This window comes from Polyodon spathula, chromosome 23, assembly GCF_017654505.1.
Source record: "Polyodon spathula isolate WHYD16114869_AA chromosome 23, ASM1765450v1, whole genome shotgun sequence".
Classification (NCBI taxonomy): domain Eukaryota; kingdom Metazoa; phylum Chordata; class Actinopteri; order Acipenseriformes; family Polyodontidae; genus Polyodon; species Polyodon spathula.
Genome location: NC_054556.1, coordinates 24,717,164 through 24,731,485, shown reverse-complemented (window position 1 = coordinate 24,731,485; position 14,322 = coordinate 24,717,164). Strand labels below are relative to the sequence as shown.

The following is a 14,322-nucleotide window of genomic DNA, read 5'->3' as shown; positions in this document are numbered from 1 at the left end:
AAACAATCATTTCCATTATACCACTTTTTAATGCATTTGGAAATACATTAGATGTATTAATTCGATGCATCGTACACTAAGCAGTTGCTGTTCAATCCCTGGGCTGTTTACATTTTTCTAGTTACAAGTATGAAAACGGCCCTTTGTCAGCACACTTTTTCTTGGGCATTTGCCAAAAATGCTTTTAAAATAATCAATAATGATATTTAAAAGGACATACAACTGATACAAGAATGTAGTACAGCTTACCTTTAATTCAACGCTGTGAACTACGCTTGTCGCTTATTCCCGAATGAACCACGCCTTTGGAGCTAACTTCCAATCGCTGTGTCTCCTTGGGGTCATGTGATTAATATGTGGCTTGCAGTCACGTGGCAATCAGAAGAATAATCTTAAATTAACAAATGCACCTTTCCTATAAAGCGTGGTCCTTTGATTATCAGAATTTGAGACAAATGCATCAAATAGCACTGCGCTGGTTTACTTTATTGATGTATTAGCTTGACCACCTTCAAGATCCTAGGTGAAATTACATAGCTCAACATTGTTACAAAGTGACTAAACGCTAAACACACACAGAGCCCAGGACATGTGGAGTGTTATGTCACTGCCACATGCCTTTACTGCCTAAAGGTTTAGGAAGCTGTGGGAGGAGCATAAATTAGCACAATAAACACAGCATTTATACTGGCATTGCCATCCTCCTTTGAGGTGTCTGGAGTGAGTGTTCGACAAAACGGAAGAAGATGCTTCTACTCTTGTGACCCCCTAAGCATTCACCCCAATTAATTAGAACCAGACAATGAATATTTAGAGAGCTAATTGCCGGGTATCACTCTCAAAGCACTTAGCATGCGTTGTTTCATGATTCACCTGCTGCAAGGTGGGAAACTGCTATATTAATGGAAGCAAATAATAATACAAATAAATGCTTTGCAGGCATTTCTTTTTTCTCATTATTATTTGTTTCAAAGCCAAGTCTGCTTTGTATTTTTTATTCACCCTGAAGATGTATTAAAGAAAAACTGCCCGGCTGATAAATTATTTGTATAAAACAGGGGGCCAGATTTGGTCTACACTAAAATGCATTTAGATTTTGTTTTCTTTTGTGAATGTAGAATAAAACTGCAAATTTTACCAAACTAGTTACCTACAGTGGTTTGTTATTTATCTTGGAACAAAAACACTTTCTCCAAAATTATGCTCACTGTTTTCTGATGTAAAAAACTTGAAAAGATCTATGCATCAGAATACTAACGCTATACTCACAATACTAACACTGTTATTGTACTGGGTTGGCTGCATGACGGGCTTGCAGAGTGAAAAGAAGCGGCCGGCTGTCGGCACGCATTTCGGAGGTAGCGGTGAGCTGATCCTAAAATATAACTGGCTAGTTCAAATTGGGGGAAAAAAAAAAACAGGGTAAAATCAATTGACGACTTCTAAATTTAAAAAAAATAAGGAATAAAAAGTGTTAAAACATAGCTAAAATGACCAGCCTGCCCCCATTATATGTGTTAATAACTTCGTCAATGGCAATTAAACCCAATGTTCCTTATCCACAATATCAAACTGGGAACATGTCACTTCATTAACAAAAGACAAGACCCCCTGCAAGATGACAGACGGGCCATGGTGGCATAAACACTACTTACTCACGAGACAGTGGAAAACATACCATACAACAGTCCTACAATGGTTTAAAAGAGACACTTCCTTTGAATTTCTATACATATAATAAATCACAATGCAAGCAGGTAAACTTAAATAGGGGGGCATCCCTGGTGGTTTCTAGTAGAACATATCTGTACACAGTTATTAATTATAACTAAAAAGAAGAGGAGTACAATGAAACATATTTTTAAATGCCCTTGGTTGTGACCCCAACACTGTAACCCTTTCCCCATACAGCATACCTATGTACCTCACCCATTGTTTTTGTCTCAGGGTGCTTTCAGTGTAGATCAGTCAGAAACCCTACATATAGGCACAAGAGGCTCCTGTAACCGCTCCCTGTTGTGGACCGCATGTCTATGATCCTCACTGCCTCGGTTTCAGTTTTGTTTTATTTTCATTACGGACAGAAGGGCAAGGCAGTGCATGACACACCAGACTGACATGGTGTCCTATCAGGTAGGTACAAAGTGAATATATAAACAGGACAGCATCCCCCCACCAGGATCAATTGCTCCAATGTCTCCTATACATCTTTTATGCTGTTACTCAGTTTTCTTGTTGACAGGTTCCACAGATCCCCACCCGGTTCTTTGAACTTTCATTCTTCACCTCGTACTAAAATCTGTTCCAGGCAAGAATAGACCAGTAAGATGGCTTACTTTAGAAACAAGTCACAACAAAAAAGAATGAATGAATGCAATAATGATCCCAATCAATCGGAAGAACCTCAACAGGCTTACTGACAACCAGAGAGGTCTTCACAACGGGATAATCAGCTTTTAGATCTTGACTCAACGATCTTGTGCTCTCCTTAAAAATATTATTTGCTGTCCTGAGCAGACAGCTACAGATGGATACATGAGTTCAAATAAACAATGATCCTAAATTACAGCCAAAGAAATGTATGACATGTTTTTTTTTTTTTTTTTTTTTTTTAAGTAACCCCCCCCCAGACTCGGGCTAGATTCACAATTCCTCCAAGTCCTGTAGCTAGAGTCTCTAATCTAGGAATCTGCAAACTGCTTCTTGAAGATTTTAAATGCTCTAACATCTGTTTAACCATGATCTTTAATAAAAGTTTATCGGATAAACCAGCCCACTGACTGTCAACACCACGCTTAAATCAAACTGCAGAAACAGTGGGTGCTAATGGTATTCAGAAGGCTGTTGAGCTGTTGAGTTATCAGTCTGTTATTAATCTTTAGATGATGCTACTTCCACAAAATCTTTAACGGGTGTCTTTGTCGAAAAAGCAAACACCTACTACGCACATTCACAACACACAAATGCATGCACCAGTGATTAATGTGTAGGGAAGAATTCAACTGAATTAAACTACATTTAAAATTAAAACTAAACACGCAATTAAATGTATGCTGTGTTATTTACACCACAGCAGTTTACACTGTGTGATTTCCCCTGCCAGTACCATTAATACAGATTTATGTTGCATTTACAATCAGTGTGGAGAAAAAAATAAACATAAAATAAACACAAAATAGGAGTGAAAAAAAAAAACGACATAAAGGCAACTTGAAGATTCTTGAGTGGGCATACATCTGAGTTATTGATTCTTCTTAAGAGAAAGACCTAAATTATTGAAACTCAGTTACTGAAGCACATAGTTCTGGCCGGAGAGGAACTGCAGGTTATACAGAGAGACGGAAACAGGCAATACTCCACCAAAGATTGTTTGCAGGCTTAAGGTGCTTAAAAAATGAGTAAAGCAGTGGATTTCAAGAAACAAATCAAAAGTACAGCAAATGAAAGCTGCTGAAGTTATTGATGAGCAATCCCTGTGGCTGCTGGGAGTCAGTACTCTTTGCAGGTATGAACCTACAGCTTAGCGTTGGATAATTGGAGGCTTCTTAATGTTGAACTCCTGACAACACCAGCTTGTTAATGAGCAGCATAGGCACAAAGGTGTGTTTACATTCTAAGCCCATGCAAGAACTGTTCAGACTCCTTAAAGTAAATGCTTAATGAAATACCCTGTGACCCATCTTTGAAAACACCAGCAAAACAGCTAAACACAGATATTGCTTTCAAATAGTTGGTATGGCTGGAAAAAAAAACAAACAAAAAAAAAACAATGAAAAGCAATGCACCATGCAATACATCTCCCAACTGCTGCTAAAATATACAATCAATTTACTGTTGTTGATATTAAATAGTGATGATTAATTCATTTAGCTGTAAACGTGTTTCAGGGCATTTTCAGCAAAGAAGCTGCAACTCTTAACTCTGCTGCTAAAACCTTGCACCTTTTGACTCTGAGGTTAGGAAATGCATCAGACTTCTTTCACTCCAGCTGGTTTCTGACATGGAGGCCGCATGGGAGCTCCTTACCTGACTATCTGCTGCACAAAGCGGTCAGGGTCTGTGGCGGAGAAGGTGCTGAGGGCTGTCCCAGAGGGGACCCCCTCCTCGAAGCGGATGAGCTTGGGGTTGGATGAGAAGTACGGCGCCTCGTTGACGTCCATCACTGAAATGGTAACCCCCGCAGTGGACTGGAAGGAGGACTGGATGCCGTTGGCCAAGGGGGCCTGGTTGGAGACCATTACAGTCAACATGAAGGCTCTGTTCATCTCATAGTCAACTGGCTGTTGAAAGATGGAGATAGAACTTTGTGATATTTGATTTAGGAATAATCTTACCATGAGGATCAGCGTTTATGAATAATCTGTTAGGAATGATTACGACGGTTTATGTTTTATGAAGGTGTAATAAATGCAACCCAGTGTGGCGTGCTTTCTTTATTATCAGTAAGGTTGAATGTTTGAGAAGTTTGTCTCTCATGTGGGGCAGTTCTTTTCAGCCCTTGTTAATCCACTGCAAAAAGCGGCATTGAGCACCTGAGGGCTCTGGAGAAATGGAAGCAGGAGCCTGGGCAAGTCATTAACAAATGAATTTACAAAACAAGATATCTATTACAGGTTTCCCAGCGGCATTAAATCATTGTGATCCGTTGTATCTGCGAGGCATTATTGATAATCTCTCTTCATCTGTTGGGTCTGCAATTATCAGATAAACTGAGCGGTTAGTTGTTCTTTGGAAAGGAAAAGTGTAGAGAAAACAGCTGGGCTCCCTGTTACAGCCAAACAAATCCTCTGCCATGAATTAACTTTTTGAGATTTGCATATTCATTCTGCCTTACGATTTACATATTTTAATTGCTAATTAAAAGAGCGTGGCAGTGCAGGGTGAAAGACAGATTATCATGTAAACTCCTCCACATGTTGGAGAAACAGAGCTGCCTCTGACTCCAGTGCTGGCAGTGCAACAGGCTGATGAACAGCGTTTTAATTGGGCTGCTGAGCTCCCACACTGAGGAATAGGAAAACTTGGCATTTACTGCCCCTTCTGTCTGAATATCAAATTCCAATGGTTCCCAGGACGTGCTGTTCCATCAAACTTTTTGGTAGCTCTTCCATTGTAAAGCATTACCACCAAATTCTATGTTAAGCCTGGACACACTGCCAGTGTGTTATGCTTTGCGTTGCGATTTTACAGGATTGGCTGATCAATTTCAGTCGGCTTGCAAAGTTTAAACGTGTTTAAAATGTTGCGATGCAATTCCCTCGCATCGGCTAGTGTGTTATATGATTCATTTATTATTAATAGTGCTTTAATTGAGTTATATCGAATCACGTTTTATTTACAATGAAGGGAAAACATAATGTTTTCATTAGAAGCATTTGGGCGACACAACATATGTTCCTTTCATTGTAAATAAAAACAGGATTTGGTATAGTAATAAATGAATGATGGTTGTTGTTGCAGCAGTTTTGAAGTACTCTGTAAATATTGTGTCTAATAGTTAAAAAATACAATTCTCATGGGGCTGTCAAGGGTTGTTTTCAAAAGATGTTGTGTGTAAGTGTGTGTATGTATATATATATTGTATATATTGCATCGTACTGTGTGTTCCGGTCTTTAATAATGATTAAATCATATCCAAACATAGATTTCACATCTGAATATGTGTTCACGATGTGTTAATAATTAAATAAATTAGTAATTGTTTACAAAGGCTATAGCTAACTATACAACTGTAAAGGATCCTATTATAAAGTGCTGCCTTCAGGTTAAATCTGATATTCAATATTCAGCCACAGCATATGAATAGACATGCCACCCAAATGCACGTATTGGACCATAAATAATAAGCAATATCCATGCTAGTTGCCAGGGGATTTTACTGCAATTTGGATGATAACTCTGAGAACAACACTGAAATTCTCTACAAAACTAAAGTAATTGTACAAGTACATTTCTTAACATGGGGTGCGATGTGCCAAGTCAAAGTCTCTGCAAACTTAAAAACAAAATCGCAAATGCCATTTAAAATTGGTTTTATATGTTTTATTTGCATCAAGGACTGCATTACAGCTGAGGTCACGGTGACAAAAATTGCTACATGCGCTTCAATGCAGTGGTAGCACCAACTGTGAACAGCTGTTGTCATTTATGTCAGCATGTGTGTGGATTTTAAACAACAGAAATGTTTACTGCTGTGTAGTAGCTATGAGCAGATACTCAGCTCCCTCCCCTACCTCTCTGTGCCCTCTCCCCTGCACCAGGGCTCATCAGTACGACATGTCTGCCCTGTTAAGAGCAACACACTTACCTTGTAAACTGAAAGAGGCCATTGCCACACTGCAGCAGGATTTATTGCAGTAGATCAAATATTTTGGGTGCATAAAAGCGAACATGTTTGTAATTGAGAAATCAGTGTAATTTGCTGCAGTGGTCTTAGTGTTCCTCCTCTTTGAAATGCAATGCTGCCTCTCACTGACACCAGTCCTGCACTGTTTCTGCTTGACTACACTTAATATAGACTGAATGACAAAGCTACAATATACACCAGCCTACTGCAAGCTACCGTCGGAGTTCTCAAAATACAATGTGGGAGACACACTGTCACTGAACCAGCATCGAAACAGTCACATGATTGTCGTGGCTTTTATTTAGGACCCATATCTCCCATATATCAAGTGGCCCAATGCACAATAAGAAAAACATGTCGATACATCAGTGCAAATGCATCAACTGAGAAAGGATCTTTTACAGAGAAAATATGCAATAAAGAAAACAGAAACACACTCACAACCATATGATCTAATGTATATATCTTGTCTCTAAGTAAATTCTCTATAAATGCATATTGGATTTCCAGGGCTATATAGCCTGCATATGTATATAGATCTATATAAGACTCCCATTGCGTAGAAGTTGTCATGCTTAGACATAGTATTTAAGCAGATACTGTATTTGTACTCCAAATGAAAAGTAATGAGAGTCTGTAACAGACATAATGAAACGTTTACTTGCTGAAATACCAGTCAGCATTCTCTATGCCCAATCCATACCCATCCTTTAAATAAACATAAGGCTTCAGTGGCAGTCTATTAAAAAAAAAAAGAGGAGTAAAATTCCTCTTTGTTTGCAGTTTGACAGGAACAAGATCAAAGAATACACAGAAAAATCTAGCTGTTGGATTTTGAACCTCATATAAAAAGGCTTTTTCTAAAAAGTATATATTAGCTTTGTAAAATACAAACAGCCAAGAGGATAAGACCACAGGGAAATCTGTATCAGAATGGAATTTAATTTAAGCCCAAAACTTAAATTTTAATTTATTACTCTTGCTTTTTAAGACATTAGGGGACTGGCAAATCCCCCACCTCTTATTATCCTGTGACCCAGTCACTACAGAACAAAAAAAAAAAAAAAACCTACAGAGACTATAAAAAAGCATGCCAGGCTACATACTGTACAGTGCAGACAACAGCTGTTAGCTGAGCTAAAGCAATCATTGCTGCTCACCTGCCACACAACCTATGTGCTTTAAGACATTTTAATTAAGGTATCCTCAAGACTATATCTATATTTGGATTCGTGAAAGAAACCCCAATGGCAAACTCTACCAAATTACAACTGAAAGCAAGTGAATTCTAAAGATGTGCCACGTTATTTATGAATTGATTTTCAATTAAAATTGATTTCTTTCAGCAGTAGAAAATCATCTCAAAAGGGAGTGTGTCGCTTCTATTTAAATAAATAGCATCGGTATCTAGTTTAAATCTGCATTGATTAAAACTCACTGACCTCGGCTCCTTTCTTTGTATTACATGAATACACGTCAATCATAAATATGTCTCAAATGAGGTCTGAGTTAGAATTGGGAAGGAACTGCGTCGGTGGTATATTTCTTGGCCTACCTTCACCACGGTAACCATGCCGTCGTTGGTAACCGGGTCGGTGCGGATGGTGAAGTGTCCAGAAGGGTCTCCGCTCACTATCCGGTACACAGCGTTCCAGTTTGCAGTGTGGGGCTGGTCCCTGTCAATCACTGTCAGGTTGGCAACAACTATGTTCACCTTGTTTTCTGGAACCTCTCCAGAAAACTGCAGAAAGAGAAAAAGAAAAAAAATGTGACATCAGTAGAAATCAACAGTAATTTGAACATGAAATAGAATTTGCTAAACGAACTTGAATTTAGTTACATATACTGTATCTACATACATATTTAAAATATAACACCACTGTTATATATAATGAATTTCCTTAAGTCTGAAATATATTGTATTCTCTTGCAAATGACCACATAGGTGTTTGGGATCTGTTCCAATTGAGTTCATGCCCCCTCTTCCAAACACTCCTGGTAGCTCAGACACTGTAAGCCTGCAGACTCTATGAAACACTCTCAGTATCATGGACATGGGAATGTAAATGCAGCTGGCTGATCCTAGTATAATGGATTTCAAAAAACAACCAGGACTAGCCAAATTCTGAAGCGAATTCTGCAGAACAAAGCCCTCGGTTATTAAAAATGAGTCTCTATTTATTTGAAATGGTTTATTAGAAATTTGCTCGCTGAGAGTAGAGCATCATTTCTATTGTGGTCCCGTTGAACTTCTCAACTGGTTTAGAACAGAAATGTAAAGTGTTTTGATAACAAGTGTTATCTTGTTACCTCATCATATTGTGGGGACAGAGCAGCTGAGAGGCACAACTTTGTCGCCGGCTCTCTCTATAACGTACACAAAAACCTTTTCATTAATCCTTACTGCTATTTCCACCGGTTCCATTTCACACAAATAAATCCTGTGTTTTTTTTTTTTTTGCTGCCACATCCTTCACATGATGAATGGCTGTGCTGAATCTTCAGCACAAAGTTCAGACAAAAAATTTCTAATTAAGCTGTAAAGCGTTGTTTGCCTTTAGAGGATGTTGTATAATACAAACTGATATCCGCAGCATTTTACACAGCCGTTTGAAATACTTTATATCAGATTAACATGGATCAAGGTCAGGCGTCTGACCTTGATCCATTTTAATCTGATATAAAGTATTTCAAACGGCTGTGTAAAATCGATAGCAATGTCTTCATTGTATTATAATACTGTACTGAATATGTGTGCACATTAAGAATAAGACACTAACAAACCCAAGTTCATTTCTCATTATGCCTTGGGAGAGTCACAGTGAACGTTTATAAAATATTCATTACTAGTGGTTTATAAAACTTCACATAGCTTTCCATGTACACCCTAGTATATTATTTATATCATATCATTATACTAGGGTCATTGAAGCATAAATGTTTGCATATTGCATTCTTATATTAACAAAACAACCTTTTCTAAACTTTCAAAGCAATTTATCCAGCTCCACTGCTTTTTAGCCAGAGCACTTGAATGAAAGCCCTGTCCGGCAGAATGGGGAGGCTACCAGAATGAAATGAAAACTGGAACATTGAGAACGGGTAAGACTTACACATCTTCGACAAAATGGTTATTTATTATTTGTAGTTTAATGTTGTTTCTTTCAACTAATTCAGACTTTAATTAATTAGGACTGGCTAACTTCATTTATTTAAAAACATCCCCAGCGCATAATGATGTTTCTAGGTGCTGTAAAGGAAGAGTATCAGGAATATTCATTCTCATACAAATAGACACAGCAATCAATGTGTGGCTTTCTCCGCTTCAATTTTCTTATGCTTGTGTAAGCTGGAAAAATAATCTGTCCCTTTATGAACACCAAAATGCATTTTAAAAAGATTACACCACAGCCACCCATACAAACATTACATATGTTACGTAGGTACAATTATAGAGAAATTAACACATGCTGCATTCTTCTGGGTTCAAATCCCTAATGAGCACCCAAAGACCACAATGCTTTATTCACGCTGAAAAATAATTTGCTTTGTGGGCGAATTCTTCAAGTTTTCATTCACAGGCAGCCTGATTATCTACTTCCTTCGTTTCTAAAACAGCTGCTACCAACCAGTGCCTTTCCAGAAAGTGCTTGAGGCACGGAGTCAAAGAAAGCCTCCTGGGGGCCCAGCACACAGTGCCATCTCCCTTCTGGGATCCAGGAGTTAAGTCGTCTTGCTAGGGCCAACTAACTCTCAACAATCATAAAAAAAAAAAAAAAAAAAAAAAAAAAAAACTATGGAATTGTATATGTCCAGTATGTCTCACAATAAAGATATAATATATCATGTGCTGTCATCATACATTCAACCTGAAGTAACGAGTAACTAAGGTGGCTGCTTAAGAGATGTCTTTCTTACTTGAATTGAACTGAAAATTTGTTCTGGCTGGTAAGAACAAGTGACTGTGAATCCAACTCTAGTTTCTCTATAGCAAGGTTATGTTTTATCATACGGCTACTTGCAAGATCTAGTAAAACCTGTATGAAAAACAGCTGCAGTTATACTTTGGAAGAGCAGCGAACTGCAGAACAGTGAAGTTAGACGGCTGCTAAACATGGCTGTGATGTGTTAAAGGGGTCTCAGTTTGCAGTAATGCAGCAGTTGAACTGCAGACTAAAGACACCTTCTGTAGTTTTCTGCAGCTGACACAGATTAAGTAAAACTTGTTTTGGCCTTGTAGCTTCTTGTAGTCTTAGAAACAGAAAAGAGCAAGACCACTGAGTAACCCTTGCTTCCTTTCCCCGCTCACACCCTACCTTGCCTTTGCTTTGCAATACGAGGAGCTGTGGCGATAAGTGTGAATTAATCATGCTGCTCAAGGCACCTGATAATATCTAATGTGTACCTGAAGAGCTCCACAATAATTCATCACATAAAACCCTAATGCTCCCTGGGGCCAGCTAGCAAACAGCGGATGCCAGCCATTAACTATCTTAAAGCATCTTCACTCTCAATTCATGGATGCACCATTAATATAAAACTGAGTAGCGCAACAGGGTGCTTATTCAGGGAATGGGGAAGAAAGCTTCTTCTGTCAAAATATCACTGGGTTAAAACAACCTGAACGGTGCACTAATGGAACATCTTATATATCCTTATACTGCATGTTTTCTGCTGCATGCAAGAGGGACCTCTTAACAAAGAGCTGGATCTTGGTGGACTTTTTAACTCCAAGCTGAATGTGACTGACTAAATAAACTCCCCATGGCCCAGAGGTCAAACCCCACAGGTCAAGTCCAGAAGAACTTTAGGCAGTGTGTTGATCCGATCAGTCTGCTGGAAGCCCAGTGTGAAGAGGTAGCAAACTCTGTATTCACTGGATAAAGTATAGGCACCCCCCCACAGCAGAAAATTGTTCTAGCAATTAGCTAACTAGGAAAATGAGTAATGTTCATTCAGTGTGTCTTCACCTTTGAAATGGATTAATCATATTAGTGTCCAGAGCTCGGGGTAGTCTCTGATGGGAGCTTAAACAACCTCGTTCTGATTCACTGCTCGGCTACAGAACAAAGGAAAATTACACACTGAAATGATAATTTACCTCTCAGACTTTTGTTTCCTATTTAGGGGAGTAGCATAATAAATGGGTCATTTTGCAATTTATGCAATGCAGGATTGAAATGGTTTGGTAATATATTAATGATTCTGCTCAGCAGCACCCCCTTGCTGCCAGATGTACAGAATCAACTGGCTCTGAGCCACTCATCCCTGTCAATGCTCCACACCAGTCAATGTCCTCCCTTGTGATGAGATACTCTGATGTTCCCTTGACCTTTGTATGCACCCAGCCCCTCCTTCAGGAGGCTGTGCTCCCTTCCTTCTAGAAGTACTCTTTCCTGTTTAATTGAATCTATCACAAGAACAAAATTACCTTTTGAGTTTCTCATTGCCCGCTATCACCAGGATGCTGCTGGTTGCCGGCATGCTCTGCGTTTCTGGAATAGGTATAATTTACTCTCCAAGACAGCAGCACTGCTCTCTGCCTCCTGGGCACAAGGGAGACCCATTACCCACCAGAAGGGCCAGACATGGGCCAATATGAGCTTGACGCAGAGGGACTGTTTTACTTCCCACAAAATACATTTAAGGCAATGCATGGCTTGATGCCCTTTATAATGATGCCTTTTAAAAAATATACATTATCTTCCCTGCTGGATAGACTAAGCGTGATGCAATATGCTTTTTTTCAGTTTTTCCAATTTAAACTCATTTTCACTGGGCTGCTACCCCCAGACTCTTTTCTTATTGATAGCTCCTGTTTTTTTTTTCTTTTTCAACATAAAACATTAATTTAAAAAGCAGCTGCAGTACATGCTATTTAATTTATTGATTTATTTATCAAGACTTTTTGTAACGTTTTACTTTTCCTTTCAGAAACAAAAGCATGTTTTTTTTTTTTTTTGCTCTGCAGAATTGAAAAATGATCCCGCATGCTGTATTTTTTTTATTTATTTTTGGTATAATCCTTGACAAATGCTGCAGTGCAGTACTGATAAGTAGGTAGGTTAATCTGAAAGCCTCCCTGACAGATGAGGGACTTGGCTGCTTGCATGGCTTCACACCCTCCAGAGCTGGAGCTCAAAGAGATGCATGAGATTCTGCATCTCCAGCGCGGCTCTGATCCAGACTGTGTCTGCAGAGCTATGCATCATTCTGCTGATGAACAGCCCCTTAACACAGCCAGGGGCCAGACCCTACAGTGGATATTGAATTGTGACTGTGCAGGTTTGCCATCAGTTCTGGAGATCAACAGAATGTTATTCATTATCTTCAAAATCGTATCTTCAAGCTCAGCGCACTTGCTATATTTTATAACGCTTCATATTCACAGATTACATTCACCATGCCCAATACAAAAATAAGCAACCAAGTCTGATTGCTCTATGACAATCAAACTTTTTTTATATATCAAAAGTCTGAGAGGTAACTTACATTTTTTTGCATATAATATAAATACGTACTTGATAATTTTCTGACGGGCTGTGAGTAAAATAAATGCTCACAGAGGGGTTCGATCGCCTATGCCACTTGGGAGATATTTGATAACATGAGTTGAACGAGCACTGATAGCTTCCATTATTAATGGAAGTGATCTTAATGACTAAAAGAGTTCTGTGTTGAAAGCTGAACAAACACAGCTCAGATCATATCTTAAGAGACAAGGAACAGTTTGGATTTCCTGATGCGACGTGTCTGCCAACACCTATCACTTGTTTTAAACCTCCATTTCATTTTCAATGTATGTATGTGTCAAGAATAAAACTCATTAAGCTAGCAACCTCTTGAGTGACCTGGGGCAACACTCCTCTGCATGAGTTGTTAAAGCATGCAGCTCCAGACCTCAGGCTTCACCCACATGATGTATAGCTACACACCGTGCTAGCAGTCAGTTCTGGGGGGTTGTCATTGACGTCTGTCACGCTAATGATGGCTGTGGCTGTGTTGGACAGGCCGAAGTTCAGGTTCCCTTCCATGTCGGTGGCTTGAACAATGATGGTGTACTGAGAAACTTTCTGTAAGGCAAAAGAAAACAAAAACATTAAGACACAAGCTCCTACAGAAATATAAAAATCAAGAATCTGACAAAATAGGACATATATTGTATACAAGAGCTAGGTGGATGCCAGGAAGGTAAGCAACACTGGGAAAAATTTACAGAATGGACAGAGAAAGAGAGACAGAAAGACTGATTGAAAAATATATGCAGATAGATAAAAACACACAGACACAGGGATACATTTCTATGTAATGGGAAGGAGAAGGATAAATAGGTACACAGAGAGATAGGTGTAAACAGATGCCTGGATTGGATAGATGACAGCTTTGTATTCTATGCGGTAGCCAACACCTCAACTGCAGTAATGGTTTTAAAATACATCACCCCACCTCTGTGAAGTTGGGGGCTATAAAGTGAGAGTGTATGTTATGAGTGAGAGAGACATTTATTAAAGTCTAACTGTCCCCCAGTATGCCTGTGGTGTGAGGGTGTCATCATTCATTTTAATGGGAGCCATGGTACTTCAAATAGAAACATTCTGCTGTAGATAACATTGGAGTCTTTTCACAGCTAAACGCCCATGAGTTAGCTAAACCACCTTGTAAAACTGCATACAGTACAGACTGTCTCAATTAGATTTCATTCTGGTTACTGTGGCAACATATGTATGTGATTAAAACCCCAGCAAGAGTCAGGTAAAGCATTCCCTAGAGTAAAACATATTCTGGTCAAAACAATCACCAGGATGGTGATGAGTGACACATCAGACGCAAATTCCAGCGAAAGACGTGATAGTTGATGGTCACATTTTAGGATCCGTTTATAAAAATTCATAGGTCGTGATGGTTATTATTAAGCTATAACCGTTTATTACAATAACATTTAATGACACATCGCCAGTGTTAAGCTTGGTGTCTTG

At 38.9% G+C, this 14,322-nt stretch overlaps 1 protein-coding gene across 2 annotated transcripts in view; it reads right to left on the bottom strand.

Moving 5' to 3' along the window:
- Nucleotides 1-14,322, bottom strand: part of cdh4 (cadherin 4, type 1, R-cadherin (retinal)) — a 240,318-nt gene that overhangs the window by 8,434 nt on the left and 217,562 nt on the right. For both annotated transcript variants that reach the window (XM_041224860.1, XM_041224861.1), the window contains 3 exons: nucleotides 13,282-13,419; nucleotides 7,902-8,087; nucleotides 4,027-4,280 (listed from right to left, as the gene is read on the bottom strand). In XM_041224860.1, the coding sequence (XP_041080794.1) occupies nucleotides 4,027-4,280; nucleotides 7,902-8,087; nucleotides 13,282-13,419 (578 nt within the window). The remainder of the gene's footprint in view (nucleotides 1-4,026; nucleotides 4,281-7,901; nucleotides 8,088-13,281; nucleotides 13,420-14,322) is intronic.